Source organism: Microtus ochrogaster, chromosome 1 (genome assembly GCF_000317375.1).
Source record: "Microtus ochrogaster isolate Prairie Vole_2 chromosome 1, MicOch1.0, whole genome shotgun sequence".
In the NCBI taxonomy this organism is placed as follows: domain Eukaryota; kingdom Metazoa; phylum Chordata; class Mammalia; order Rodentia; family Cricetidae; genus Microtus; species Microtus ochrogaster.
This window is the reverse complement of record NC_022009.1, coordinates 83,264,902-83,280,933: the sequence shown is the minus strand read 5'-3', so window position 1 is coordinate 83,280,933 and position 16,032 is coordinate 83,264,902. Positions and strand designations below refer to the sequence as shown.

The 16,032-nt window shown below is 38.8% G+C and overlaps 1 protein-coding gene across 3 annotated transcripts in view; it reads left to right on the top strand.

Moving 5' to 3' along the window:
* LOC101995295 (zinc finger protein 120-like) overlaps positions 1-15,478 on the top strand; it is a 38,942-nt gene extending 23,464 nt beyond the window's left edge. For all 3 annotated transcript variants that reach the window (XM_013347569.2, XM_026782644.1, XM_026782647.1), the window contains exons 2-4: positions 12,115-12,241; positions 12,447-12,507; positions 13,732-15,478. In XM_013347569.2, the coding sequence (XP_013203023.2) occupies positions 12,115-12,241; positions 12,447-12,507; positions 13,732-14,692 (1,149 nt within the window). In that variant the 3' untranslated portion in view covers positions 14,693-15,478. The remainder of the gene's footprint in view (positions 1-12,114; positions 12,242-12,446; positions 12,508-13,731) is intronic.
* The last annotated feature ends 554 nt before the right edge of the window (positions 15,479-16,032 follow it).

Sequence of the window (16,032 nt, the reverse complement as noted above, 5' to 3'; positions counted from 1 at the left end):
GAGAGAGAGAGAGAGAGAGAGAGAGAGAGAGAGAGAGAGAGAGAGAGAGAGAGGAGAGACCTATAGAAACAATTGAAGTGGTACTTACATAGTTAACAGAACTGTATGCCGGGCTATGTGTCAATTTTTAGGTGTGGTTCTCCCTTATACAACCATGCTTTCCAAAAGTTCTTTCTTTCTATTAATACCTGTGCTAAATTCATGCTAAACATCTCTTGAGCCAGGTGTGGTCGCATGAGACAGAGACATGTGGATCTCTGCAATTTCCAGGCCTAAACTATCTACTACATACTGGGTTCCAGGCCAGACAGGGTTAGAAAGTAAGACTTGCTCCAAAAATCTCTACTTAATAAACAGTTGGGGTGAGATAATTGGGTAACAGATAAGGAACTGAACTGGTACCTATCCCTTTACTACTGCATTATAAAGCAAATTGCAACAGTGCATGCCTATAATGACCTTAAAGCAAGATAAAAGGCAGACAGCCAAAGTTCTGGAACTTATGAATATGTGATAGCAAACTAGAGACTCTGTCTCAAAGATGCTGAAGGAAACACACTCTTTCTCTTTGCCTCTTTGTCTTTGTCTCTCTATCTCCTTGTTTTAGTAACAAAATCATAAATTAGTTCCTAAAGTGGCTTGGGTAGTATTCTGTCTTGCTAAGGTAAAAGCATGAATCATAAGAGTTATGTACAGTGCCTTACTGTACATAAGGCTCTTAATCCTGCTCTTGATTTCCTCGGAAAATTGCTGCTTACATCTGGGAAAGTGTAAGTTCATACTCAAAAGGCTTTTACCTTGCCTTCAAACATGGCTCATTGGTATTTGCGTTATTGCAAAAAAAAAAAAAAAAGGAATATTGTCCCTGTCTACATAGGCATTCTACACAGCAAACTTTATTAATTTTGTGTGATGGTTAATATTGATTTTCAACCTCATAAAACATTGAATCAGCCAAGGAGCAATACTGGTGACATGCCTTTGAAAGCTTATCTAGATCATGTTATTCTATGGATGTGCTTATGAGAGATTAGCTTGTATATTAAGTTCGTTGAGATGAGAAGACTCTTCTTCCTTCTGGAAGTTATAACACCATTCTATTCCATGGATTTGGTAATAATGAGTTACATAATAATGACCAAAATTCATTACTGCCTGCTTCCTGACTCTGGATACAGTGTGCTCAACCCATGACTGTTTTTTACAAATGTTTTTTTTACTCACTTTTTAGTTTGCACATGTTCTTACATGTTCCACATGTAAGCCCTGACACTCTGTCAAGTTGAATAAGAAGTCACCAAACCCAGACATGGTGTCCCATACCTGTGATCACATAATTAAGGAAGCAGAGGCTGGAGTTTGAGGGTTTCAACATCATCCAAGGACTGAGTGTATAGTGGGGAATGGAGTCAGGCTCAACAATAGATAAGACTGTTGTGGGCTCAGGGAACTGTATCCCGGCCCAGAGCAAGCCTATACACCTGTATACAGTCTCACCCCAATTGCTGAAGGTGTCTTTTTCCACGAGGCATGTGAACCCCAAGGTCTGAGCTGTGGGAGATATGAGTCCCAGTTGCCTTGAAATTCAAGCTCACAACATTTCTATAGTCGTGTGCTCTCAGGATGTGTGAGGGTAGGGGATAAGGAGAAGACTTTGCCAGGCTGCTGATTAGATGGGGTAGATATATTTCTGTCCCTTCCCTGCTCACATTTCAGTGTCCTTGTCACTTGACTAATAGCAGTTCATGCTGGTTTGAGGCAAGAACAGTAACTATAAGGCTGGGAATTAGAGCACTTCATCAGACTCCACCCTGTGCACCATCTCCTGGAGGTTATCACTAGGTGACCCAGACAGTAGAGGCTCCAGGGAAGTGATCTTGGGACTCAGAGACATGTCGGCAGCTCTCGTGTCCTGGGAACAGCAGTTCCTCTTCTGTATTCACCAGTCCTTTCACATCTCCTTCAGGCCTCATGCTGGCTTTCTTCATTTCCTCCTTCGCATCCTCTCAAAGTCTATAAGCTGTCCGGGAAAAAGTAGAGTCAGTGTAGGTTGAAGGAATAGAAATTACCCTTGCTTGCTTTCTAGGTAGACTCCACACTGGGCTTTGCTGGGATTCTTCTGCTTTGGTATCTTGACTGCCAGTCCAAGATTGAAGGGCTCATGGAGAACTGATGATGTGGTAACTGGTTTGAAACAGCTCTGGAAAGGCCCTGAGAGATTAATGACTACAGTGGACTCCTGAAGCTGTGGTAGATTTTTGGTCTGTAGGATGACAAGGAGATCTGTAGTTGTCTAGAATTGGGATGGTAGGAAAGCTGTGTGTGATAGGGATGGAAGAGACTGAAACATGGGGCTTCCTCCATCTATGAGAGCCCAGAATATCATTAAGAGTCTCAGAATTTGCATAATGTGATGATACAGGAAGCAGTTAGGTTTTGATTTCCATAGATGTGATTAATTATTTTCTTTTCTGTTTCAATAGATGGAAAGGTCTTGTTTTATAAGGATGAGTCAAGTGATTGTTTTATAAGTATGAGTCAAGTGATTGACTCAGATTCCTTTGAGTCAGGTTATTTAATTTTTTTTTCAGTTTAATAGAAAAGAGACTACTCCACTGTCATGTTTGCTGCTTAAAACGAAAAGACCTTGGATATGAATTTATGAACATCTGTAAGGCCTCTTACTGAAACACACTTTTAATAGTGATCCTCGACTTAAAAGTTTGAGTCCTCGTCTGTGTGACTAATGCATAATTTCTTTACTGTTCTATGTGATAATATCATTAGTCCTGCAACTATGTAATAGAACCAATAAAAATGAACTCCGCAGGCTGTATTCATGTATTTCAGCATGCTTATTCAAACACACTTATTAAGGAAGCAGTTTTTGGAAGGGAAGCATCTGAAAAGGGATGGAGTGAAGAGGGAACCAAGATGAAACATCTTTTAATTAAACTGTATAGAATAAACTTTAAATAATAAAACGCGCTAGAGAGATGGCTCCATTAAAGTTGTTACAGGGGACCCATCTTCCACTCCCAGAACCAATAGGATAGTTAGCCATTTGCTTTAAAACCAGTCCCAGGCATATTCTGCCCTCTTCTGGCCTCTGTAAGTACTGTGCAAAGACCCATAAAAGTGAAATTTTTAGAAAAGTTATAAAAAGGAAAGAATGAATTCTCTACAACGATTTCAGAGTCCTGAGGCATACAGTAGCCAGGGCCAGTGAAAATGAACTTTTTTTGATTTTTTTCATGGAAGTAGCTGTGGCCTTCTGAGACATCTTGCTTAGAAGCAAAAGCAGCCTTGTTCTAAGGGTACAGTAGCTCAGCAGAACTATCCAGCTAAGAGTGTCAACCACAGTGCTGATAGGTGACTTTTCCTTTATGTTTTCTGTGGCTATGTTCTCTGTACTTTGTTATTGTGACAGTAGCAGAACTCTATATGAACGTGTCCAGATTCCTCAAGTAAAATTCCCGTGCTTCTCTTGCCTAGAAAATGACTCCCATATTCTTGCCTCCTTCAGGTAAGAAATCTTTGTTAGGTCTACTGTCTTGGCTGTTGTGATGACTATTCTTGGTACCTAAACTGATGCCTCTGTAATTAACTAATACACAAAGAATTGGGTATACCTGTGAGGGGTTATTCTTAATTAAAGGTTTGAAAATTGGAAGGCCTTTAATTAATTAAGCAATCTTGATCTTTTAGGTAATAAGATCCACCTTTAATCTAAGGCAGGCCTCTGGTGGCAGCCTATGCACATAAAGAACACTGAAGAATAAAGCTCTTTCTATTTGCCTGATTGTCATGGCATTGCCTAGGAAGGTCATTCATTTACTATCTTTAGAGTCCATTCTCAGGAACTCTGGTATATACTGAATATCAGCTGAGACAGTCGGCCTTATGGATTAAAGAATTATTGAATTTTTTTAACTTTCAACTGTTAGTCAGCCAATATTGGACTAATTGGACCACAGGTGGGGAGAGATTCTAATAAATCCAATTTTTACCTACATAGAAAGATTTATTCTATCAGTTCTGTTCAAGTGGTGAACCTTCACTACTACTGTTGATTTTTCTTTTTTTCACATGCCTAGAGGATGATGTTCTATTAATAATAATGCTCATATAGGCATTCTTCCTTGTTTCATTTCTAAATATTCAACTTACCATGAAGACTAAACTTCATATTGTTATTAAATTGTCAAAAGATTGAAATGTATTGCAGGAATAAAACACCTAAAGCAATGGAGCCGTCCGCCAACCTTCTGATGGAAGAAAGTTCTATTTTCTTGTTTGTGATTTCATTCTTGCTTTTCTCTCCTGGTTGTCTGAAGTTTCTGTGACAACTAATTACAAAGTACCCGAGCTTACTAGACATCAGCATGAAGCCATAAAACAAACATCTCATTTTGTGACCTAAAACCTCTCTTTAATTTTTAATATTTTGGTCACCTTTCTAGATGGTGGAAAGGGGAATCACTCCACCACACATTGTATAATGGACTGTGCACGCTAGCCATAGGTGTCCAGGAGGAAGAAGGGGAAGTGCCTATGGAGTGCAGGAATATATCAGGTTCAGCTGTTTGAGCCAGGACAAGTACTATTGAAATGCAGATCTCTGCAGATCTATAAAAGGTCTTGTGTGGATGGCAGATCCAGGAATCACTGTGCAGTCTTTAAACACACTGTAACTCTCTGGGAGCTGCTCTTTTCACTCAGTCCTCACTAGTCAATCAGGTCCTCCATTCTGATCTGCCAGTCAGAAGAGTGCAGGGCCCTTCTGTGATGCCAGGCTGCAGGCTTGACTTTATAACAAAGTAGGTACTAGTGGTTCTGTCTTCTGTCTGTGCTGCTGTAAGGATCCTGAGGGGAGAGCATGGGCAGGCTGGGAAGGTTTCTGATTCAAGGTCAGGAGGAGCAGATCCCAGTGTGGTGGTCCTCCTTGGGTTTGGGTAGGAACCTTCAGCCACATTCTCTGTCCTCTGATGGACCATGAGGTCCTTGCAGCTCCCTGGACCCAGGCAACAGGCCTATGATTAACAGCATTACACAGGCTTCCTCTGCTCAGAGCATTGGGAACAGAGAGCTGACAGGTTTCCAAATTTCGAGAAGCCTCATTTACCTACTATCATCTAGAAGTTCTGCAGTTCCTATTTAATATTTAGAATCAGGGTCTTTGAGGGTAGCAGCCCCTCAGACCCCTTCAAGGTCCGGCTATGGTGTGATATCTGGTGAGGGTAAAATAACTAGGGAACTCTGAGGGTAAAACGAATCAAGTCACATGCATTTTCCCCCTGAGCATGTCTCTTTATTGTGCTTTCTCGTTCTCTATTCTAATTCTTTTGTCCTGTCTGTAATTTCTTAGCTCAATTCTCTGTCTCAATTCTAATTCCAACTCCAGTTCTCTACTGCATTCTTCTCTTTCTTCTCTTCTTCCTCCTCCTTCTTCATTTTCTAATCTCTGTTAGTTTCTGGGACACTTCTACTCCAACTTCTGCTCCAGTTTCTATTAACTCTTTGTCCTTACCCAGCTATAAAGACACACAGAATCTTGAAGGCACAGGGAGTAAAGGGGCAAAGGGAAGTTAATTGCCCTTGGTCCATTAGCACTTTTTCCAAATATTAGCAAGGGACTTTTAGATATGAAATTTACACCTATTGCTCTAAGCAGTTGAAACAATGAGGATAACCAAGCCTCTGCATTATCAGATCTTGGTCTTGATGCCTATCAGAGGTGTCAGTGGAGGTTTGTCTTCCTCTGGGCTGTGGGCAAATGGTTAATTATTTTTCCTGAGAGTAAGACACAAGCAGTAAATCTCCTCAACATCAATAAATTGAAGTGAAGGCGAGGACTTAGGAATCACTTAATGCAAGGTTAATTTTTGGTCATTGCTTTTTCTTATCTGTAATTGAAGTAAAACCAGGGCATGCTAAAATTTTCTGTATATCTGAGCAGCTATGAATCAGCAACTTTGAGCATGTAGCAATTCTATGTCCTTAGATATCTGGGAATGTTTAAGATGGAATACTATTTCCTGGTTCATAAACACTGACCAAATGCCTGCTAATAAAGATATTTGCAGGAATGTAAATCTCTACAGTTACATTGAAGCAAGGAGCAAGGACCTGGTAGTGGGAAGCAAGTTTCTTGGCTGTGTGACTGTTTTCACATATAGCTAGGAGATATAATCAGTAAACCCCAAATGTATAAGGTAAATTGTGCCCAGTAAATGATTAAATAGTCTGAGCTGTGGGAGATAAATCTCAAATTTATAACAGAAGGGGATAACCTTCAGCAAGAAATCTCCAGCAAGAAATAGCCACTTCTTTCACAAGGCAATAACTCCAACATGCCTTGCATTTTGGTTTAATCATCCATACAGAGCTCCTGACTTTGATATGTTGACCTTGTGAAATAAGGTTGATTAATTGCTAAATGCTATTGTTGTTCATAGTAGCTTACGTGAGAGATACATTTGCAAATAATTTTGTGGCGATTATAAATCTCCACATCTCTTGTGTTTGGTAGCACTCCACTATTAAGCTGTGATGTAGAAGAGTACAATTGGTGACATAAAGGATTTATCAATTCTTAGGAGATAGTAAGTCACACAAAGTAGAATTTAGCTAAGGGAGGTCTGTGTCTAAAATACCTCAAAGATAAATATTAGCTAACCAGGCCTGTTAGAGATTGGAGTGTTAGGATCCACCTTTGTTCACCAGAATTGTCCAGATATTTGGCTTCAAACCAAGTCAAAGGAGACACCCCTGATTTACAACCAGCCACTAGGCCCATCTTTATATCAAAGAACAGGCTGCTAACAAGGTGCTCAAGGAGAGGGATTACATGGTCACAGCAAAAATTTAGACCTGGTGTGTGATAAAGTTCCAGTTTTCTTCTTGAGAGAAAGACTGTTTTGACAGGCAAGGTGACGACTGTTTGACAAGGAAACCACTTGCGTTTAGGGCTGTACTGATTAACAAGACTTTCCCTTTAGATTCCCATTAAGGGAGAAGGAATGTGTTTGGCAGAGTCAAGAAAGGCTTGCTGTCTAGGACTTGGAGGCTCTCACTAAGGGCCTGAGGTATTGAGAATAAAATAGGAGTTCCTTCACTAAAACCAGTGATATGCTAGGGAGAGCTGACAATGATCTGGGGCCAGGATCATTTGTGGAGATATTGCTTCAGATCCTGAGATACCAACTCTTCCCACCACATGGAGCTATGATTATCCATCCCAGGACCACTGTGTTCCCCTTATGCAGCATTTTTTAAATTGCCTCCTGAGTTTACTCCATTGTGTCATAGTTTCTGTTGACATCATAGATGTCTCCCACTTTCTTTCATTTTCCCCCCTACAAGTAGTAACAAGGTGCTATTCTTAAGAAGCTTACTTCATATGAGACATAGCTTGTGGAAGACCTCCCCACCCCAACTTTTCTCTTTTTCTGCCCTCTCCTTTTCTTGTCCTTTTCATTTCCCTGGCACCTCTACCTCAGGAACTGAAGAATGATTTAAATTATTCAAAGCCTAACAAGTCTGAACCTAAATGAAACTTAAGGATGACAGACTATGTGGAATACAGCATCTGCTGTAGGCTGGCTCTCTTTGAGCCTCAGCCAGAGCTGAATGCATGTTTTCATTAAAGAGATTTTTCTTTGTTTATCTCTTAAATGTATGGAGTGATTTCTCCTTCAGAAGTCATATTAATTCTAGAATAGTTGTACCTCCAGCTATTTAGAAAAATGTTTCTGACACAAATCCTCCTATATTGACTCAGATGGCCTTGATCTTAGTCTGTTGGTTCCCAGGGTAATGACCTTGCTGTCCATGATTAAACATAAATTCTTAAATGACTCTACCACTTCAGGACTCTAGAATTACCCATTTGTGTCATGTTGTTGATTATCCATTGCAATAATTATAAAAAGATTTACATGCAGAACATGGCTCTGCCTTCAGACCAGAATAGGAGAAATAGTTTGTTGCATGCATTTCAGGAGGAAATAGTGTAGGCAGGCAGCTGCTGGAATCGCCATTATGAAAAATGACCTGACCTGATTGTGGCAGGGGCAGTGATTTTGTAGTTTCCCTAAACATGTTTTAATTCATGTCATATGAATGAACACAGACTAGATTGATAAGTGTACAATCTGAGAAAGTTAGCTTCAGCAAATGCATATTGAATTTCTAATTAAACAAGTTTCCTTTGCATATATGTTCAGTCCTTCAGTCCTGCTTGACAGAATTAAGTCAACTCAGAGAACTGATTAACAGACCATCAACTGTAACTCTGTGTGTCAGGTTATAGATCTTAGAAACCAACATGCTTATGAGCAAGATCAGTCTTTTGTTAATTGCATTTCCTCAATTAGAGAAGGTTCTATTATTTTTAAAGTCAATATAGCTAAGTTTTTATCTTAAAAATAAATTACTTGTATCATCTTAAAAAGACAATTATTGGTATCATTTTTTAAATTTCATTTTCTTTAAATGCATTACTTCTCTAATCCTCATTTGTTTCTGTTCTCCAATGTTTACTCCTCTTTTTTTTCTCAAGTACTGTTGGTTATTTCTGTTTAGAACAATATCTCTTGTAGCTTAAGCTTACCCTATGGTATATAATTTAGAATTTCTTTGAACACCTACCTAATCCTGCCCCTGCTTCCCAGTGCTGGGAAGACAGTCCTGCAACTCCTTCCAGGCTAGACCTGGAAGGAAAAATAAGCCAGTTTATGGATGTCCTTGAAACCCACTGGTTTTTACTGGAGACAAACAAATGAAGAGTGGCCTGTTCAAGAATTGAATTCACAGAATAACCCTGAAGCTGGCCTAGTGACAGTGCAGAAAGGGAGAGGTAGGACAGAGGGTAAAACATTTCCTCTTTTGGTTGAGATTAGCAATGTGGTAGGTAATTAATTTCAGATGCTCCATAAATGTCCTTGACTAGCCATTTCATAGGGTTCACAGATCAGGGCAATCAAGGATCTGGATAAAGGACTGATCTTTAGTTGGTAGTGCCTCTTTGCAAGTGGACATGGGGTGGATAAGAGCATTAACTGAGCACAATACAGTGACAAAGCAAGTGAGAAAGCCAGGAAACAATGTTTGTCAATGCTTTTTTTTCCTCTATTTTCTAGCTTGATTTTCAATTCTATGCTCATGCAAGGGTGAACTGAGATATTGCAGAACTGGCTCAATAAAATTGCCTCCGATACTTTTGGTTAGATAATGTAATCACAACAGCAGAAAAGCAAGTCAGAAAAAAAAATGGAACACTAAAATTGATCATGATCATAGGAAGAACCTGGGAGTGTTTGTTTTTTTTTTAGATGAATGGAGAAGATACCAGGATGTAAATGGCAAAAGTCATTAAGGTGTACAGAGCTCAATCATCTCCTCTTGTGGGATGAGGAAGATGGACTCTTGAAGGGAATGCACACAGAGGAGGTCGAGATCAAAGGATTTTAGTGGGAACTGGTTTCCTTGAAAAATTAAGATAGAAGTAATTCTATCTAATTCTGCCCTTACCCTGAGATATTGAGTAAGGCCAAATTGAAAAGTAATGGGTTGACTTCATAGATGAAATACTGACTCTATTGCATGTCTACTACTGATGACTCATTCAGGCAGGTCCACAAAGGAGAAAGCACCAAGTTGAGCAGAAAAAAAAAAAATGATAATGGAAAGGTAGTTTCAGATGGCTGTCAAGTGCTAAAACAGAGGCAGGAAGATCATCACCATTAAAGAGAAGGCCCTTGCTCTACAGTGGAAGCCCGTTAAGGTGCCCTAAGAGCATCCTGTCAAGCTTTCAATTAATGGAAAAATTAGGCAAAGTGAATCCTGCTCTCAGTAAGCAGCTTCCTTCAAAATCGGCTGCAACTTTTGTCCAAGCTTGGCAAGGTACATTTGGCTCTCAATTAAGAAGCCAAACTTGTGGCTGTTCTGGAATAAAGAGAGAATCAAAATTTCAGGTCATGGGTTCCTGGTCTGTGGCTTCAGTTCAGCATTCTTGCAGTCATCTATGTTTAGCAGGGTCAGAGCCCCTGTGAGGAGCCTATGGGAGTTCATTTCATGAAACTTTGAGCATGAAGACTGGGTTGAATTTTGAGACCACAGAATGTTAAGATACCTAAGTCAGATATGAGACATCTGTCATGGATAACTGCATGTAGGGAATGGAAGTAGCCAAAGATATACATGAGAAATTCAATCAGCACAATTTCTGATGTTAGCATACCTCTAGGTACAACTCTTTCACTACTAAAGTCCGCTAATTCTGGAATGGGCTCATCCCCAAGCCCTAGGAAACAAATAGCACCATGACAACATCGTCAACAGCATTAAGCCCACCAGAGGATGCCATTCGATCATCTGGAACTCAGAAACCCACTTCCTAAAAAGTGAGCTTTAAGTCCACTCTCATTAACACAGGACAAAGTCACGAACACAAACAAACCTTTACCCATGACAAGTATGGCAGTAAGAAACACCTCTTCACCAGTCATAGCCACCCTGAAGACAACTTTTCTTATCAAAGGCACATCTGAGACTCAGGAAAAGTACAGCGCAACTGTACTCCAAACCCCAGCAACAACCTTCACAAGAGCTAAGCCACCACATCCACACTACAGCACTGTCACCTAGACACATTCCCAGCCAGCACAGCTGGGCTCAAGCATAGGCACTGGTACAGCCCAATCACCTGAGCATTCCATAGCCATTTTCCTTAGCTCCTGTTTGTTGTTTCTGGCTGTCATGAGTTCCCCACATTATAGATGGCATCACTAAAACCCGTAAGATACATTCGATGCAATTGCTGTTCAAGGTAAGCCGTTTTTGTAGCCTGACATTTTTAATTTTGTGTTAACTTTTGGTGCAGAAGACAAAGTTTCTCTGTGTAGCCCTGACTGTCTTGAAAGTATTCCTGTAGATCAGAGTGGCCTAAATTCAGAGACCCAAATGATTCTGGTTTCTTCATCCTGTGATTAAAATGGGGGCATCATGTCTGGGTTTCTTTGTTTTTATATTCTTGGCTGGTAGCCCTAGAATGTAGTTTTGTACATATCAAGTATATGCTGTTTTCCTGAGCTTCACTTACATTTTGAATTTTGAAGTCTGGCAGAGTGTGTCATTCTCTTTCCTAGGATGACAGTATTATGATCTTAATACTACCTGAGCCTTCTGATTCATTCAAATGCTGGTTTGTGGCATTATTCCTACTAACTGTGTTTGCTTTGAATTCTTTTGAGTCAATATGTGTCTTGTGTCTCTATACATGGATATGCACCACATGTGTGCCTTGTCCTCACAACAATCAGAAGATAGCCTTACAATCCCTGAACTTGTGGTAGTGGGTAGTTGTGAGCCCCGTGTAAGTACTGCCAATCGAGCCCACCTCTCTGTAAAACTGACAAGATCTCTTGAATGCCAAGCCATCTCTTCTATCCTGTTGTTTACTTATGATCAGCATTTACATCGCTAATGTTTTTACCTGTTTATTTGTAACTTTAAACATTCATTCCCTTTAGTAAAATCATATGATTGGTATAGTTTAAACTGGTTTCTGATGCTGAACTGGAGTATAATGCATAATTCTTTGTAGAAACTTCAGTAAAATTCTGTTAGTTCTTTCTACATTTTTGTTCAGTTTATTTTTATGGGGGAGACAGAGTCTGACTAATATGTAACTAATATAGCTACCCTTAAATTTCACTGCATAGGCCTGGCTGCCATCCAACTCAATTAAATTCACCTTTCTTTACCTCCAGAGTGCTGGACTTAAAGGCATGATTCAATACACCCAGCTCGCCCATCTTTTTTGTAGTTAGTTCTTTCAGTTTATCTGATGTATACTTTGATCTGTTTGCTTGCTTCTCTTTATGTCTCTTAATATGCATTTCTCTTGTAAGCCTATGTCCTAGACAAAGGGTGTAGAAATGACAGGTGAACCTCATTGTTGCCTTTTTTTCTAAAGTGAGTTGATTAGAACTTCTTTGTGATGGTATAAGTTTGGGGAGCCCCAGAATCATATGAATATATTGTCAAATATGCATTCAGTATGCTGTCAGTGTCACACCTTCTGTTGTACACATGTATGGAATATTTTAGGATGCGGTGACCTATGATGATGTGCATGTGGACTTCACTTGGGAGGAGTGGGCTTTGCTGGATCCTTCCCAGAAGAATCTCTACAACGATGTGATGCTGGAGACCTATAGGAACCTCACCGATATAGGTAAGACTGAATTTTCCATCACATTTTAAAATAAAGCGACAACTGTTCCTTGGTTATTGATACTCTTCTGTAATTTCTGTTGATGAGAAAGTGGGAGAATGAGGTAAATAAATTTGGCATGCTTCTAAGGTTCACTGAAGAGAGTAACTTAAATTTTTCACACTTTCCCATGATATATCATACATTTTCTGGTACTGTGTTTTAGGCTACAGTTGGGAAGACTATAATATAGAAGAACATTGTCAACGTTCTGGAAGACATGGAAGGTAATTTTCATATGCAAAGTATTCAAATGTGCATATGGAGAAATTTTAACGTGTGCCACAGTGTAAATAAGCACAGTTTAAAGTATACTGGTAACTATTAAATTCTCAGAAAAGTAAATACCCCAATGTCAGGTAGCTGATATGTGTTTGCAAGGCATTTTTCTAAGAAAGAATATAGGATAACAGTGCCTTGACTGATATCCACATTTGAATTACATCTCCATGATAGCTATGCTGTACAACAACCTATCTGTTTAGTTTCATACTACTCAGACATTACAAAAAGTATATGTGTTAAATAGGTGATATGTATAGATCCAGAACCTTCAGAGTAAACTAGTGTTCCTCATCTACTTGTGACTTTCCTAAGTTTAGTGAGAGGGACATTTTTTGAGAGTTAAGAGCATTGTGGGCAGTGATGGCGCGCACTTTTAATCCAGGCGGATGTCTGTGAATTCAAAGCCACCCTGGTCTACAAGAGCTAGTTCAAGGACAGGCACCAAAGCTACCGAGAAATCTTGTCTCGAAGAAAACCAAAAAAAGAACATTTTTGAAGAGAAATGTTAATACTTTTACCACATGTCTATGAGGAATAGAAATTCAAGTTGTGTGAATGCAGTGTGGAATCATTTTATTATTCTTCCTTCATCAGTGTATCATATATCACTCTGCATAAAAGCCATGTGAGCATGGGGATATGGAAAGAAGCAACATAACTTGCAACAGAACAATGAGAAGATATGCAGTAGTCACCACTTTGCGTAGAAGTTTTTAATGTGATACAAGTCTAAAATTATTTTTTCCCAGCAATTGAGAGTAATTAATAAGCTTACACTGCAGGAAAGTCCTATGAGTGGTGGAATGAGTAGGGTGTTTGTTCTGGTTTATTTTACAATTATAGTATGAGTCACAGTATTAGAAAATTTATGAATGCAGTATGTATGTTAAAGTTCTGAGTTCTTCCCAGTTCTCTTCAAATTTATGAAGAGTCTCATATAGAACAAAAGATACTATAAATGTGGGCCCTATAGTAAAGACTCTTACTGTTACACATACCTTCAGAGACACAAAACAACACTTAATAAAGGAGTACATTATGATTGTAAACAATAAAGTCATTTTCCTCTTAACATTTAGACCAATTTGTAAAATTAATTCATAGAGATATATTTATCAGTGTAATAAATGTGATGAATCTCTTACTTGTGTCTATTATCCTCACAGATACAGAAAAGGCCATACTAGAGAGAATCCCTTTGAATATACTCAATGTTCTAAAGCCTTTTCACATCACAGTCATCTTCAGAGGCATGTAAGAATTCATCCTGGAGAGAAACCCTATGAAAGTATTCAATATGGTGAAGCCTTTACACACCACAGCATTCTCCGAGTACATAAAGCAACACATGTTGGAGAGAAAACCTTTGAATGTAAACAGTGTGGCAAAGCCTTTACATGTGCCAGTAGTCTCAGAAGACATGAAAGAACACATACTGGAGAGAAACCTTATGAATGTAATCAATGTGCTAAAGCCTTTTCACAACACAGTACTCTCCAAATACACAAAAGAACACATTCTGGAGAGAAACCCTACAAATGTAATCAGTGTGATAAAGCCTTTTCACTTCACAGTCGTCTCCAAATACATAAAAGAACACATTCTGGAGAGAAACCTTATGAATGTAATCAATGTGGTAAAGCCTTTGCGTGTGCTGGCAATCTCCAAAGACATAAAGGAACTCATGCTGAAGAAAAGCCCTACAAATGTAATCTATGTGATAAAGCCTTTTCACGACAAAGTCATCTCCAAGAACATAAAAGAACACATACTGGAGAGAAACCCTACAAATGTAATCAATGTGCTAAAGCCTTTTCACAGCACAGTCATCTCCGAATACATAAAAGAACGCATACCGGAGAGAAACCCTACAAATGTAATCAATGTGAAAAAGCCTTTTCACAACACCATAGTCTTCAAATGCATGGAAGAACACATACTGGAGAGAAACCCAGTAAATGTAGCAATGTGGTAAAGCCTTTGATTTTCCCGGTAATCTCCATATACATAAAGGAACACATACTGCAGAGAAACCCTGTGGATGTAAGTAATGTGGCAAAGCCTTTGCATGCTTCTGGAGTCTTTGAAATGATGAGAAAAAAATCATTGTGTACAGAAACCCTATAAATGTATTAAATGTGGTAAAGTTTTGCACTTCATGGTAGTCTTTATACAAGAGTTAAACTTTTAGTGTTAACTGGTCTCTTAAAGTCTTTTCAAGTCGCTCTTGAGGACCTGAAAACATTAATACTGAAGGAAATCTGACATAATGGTTTTGGTAAGATCTTTAGTCAACCCACTTACATTCATTTACATGAAATTATTCTGGGGAAAAAAATGACAGGTGTCACCAATCTGTTCAAGCATTATGATGTCCCTCTTTATTTTGCACCTGCAGACTCACATAGACAAAAGCCCTATGAATTTAAATTTTGAGGTAACCTCTTTTTCTTCCACAGTTCTCTTCAATTACATGAAATATGTCATCCAGGTGTAAAACTTAATGGGTGTGTTTTAGTGCCTTTGTGTTGTTGTGATAAAACATTAAGTCAATTTAAGAAAGAGCTGGTTCTTGGATCTAGAGGGATACCAAAATACCATGAAAGTGGCATGGAAGCAAGTGTCAAACATGGAAGTTAAAACAGACTGCTGAGAACTCACATCCTCCACCTACAGCCTGAAGTGGAAAGTGGAAATGGTGCGTGGATGTGAAATGGCATACTCACCCCCAGGGACATACGTTATTCAGAAGGGCAAGCATTATGTAACTGAGAAAGATTGATTTGTCTGACGTCAGTCCTACAATGCTTGTTTTCTGTTACATGAACTAGTATATGACAAATATAAACAGTAAGTAAGCCTTTAGATGCTTCAACTCCTGTGTTGTAAGAGTAAATGTATTCAAGAAAAAAATTTTTTCAATGAAAATCAGATTGTTTAGTGACTTAATTTTACTTGTTGCTGTCAGTGTGTCTTTGTGTGGATATGTTCATGTACATGCTGGTTCCCAAAAGTTTAAACACTTGGATGTTCTTTAAAAGGAATTACAGAAATTTGTCAAAAACCCACCCTTCATCCTGGCAATGAACTTCTCTTAACTGCTTAGCCATGCCTCTGGCCCTGTAAATATGCTAAAACCTTCATATATCATCTTGATGTCAGGAAATAGGAAATAATTTATTCATAAATTCTATTCATGTAAACAATTTAGTAAAGACTTTAGACATAATACTTTAATTCAGTTTCAAGAAAAATGTTATTTGATTTCTTTTTCATCATACTGACCTTGCAGTCAGTAAATTGGTTACCATGTTCTATCAAGATAGATGGTGGAGATTACTGCAATGTGGTTTCTATTTTGCAACCTTTGAGGTAGATGTGGAAGTGTATGTGGTAAATCCATTTAGAGAAATTTATTTTGTGGTCCTTATATTCTTTATTGGATTTCTGTTCATCTTCTTTTATTC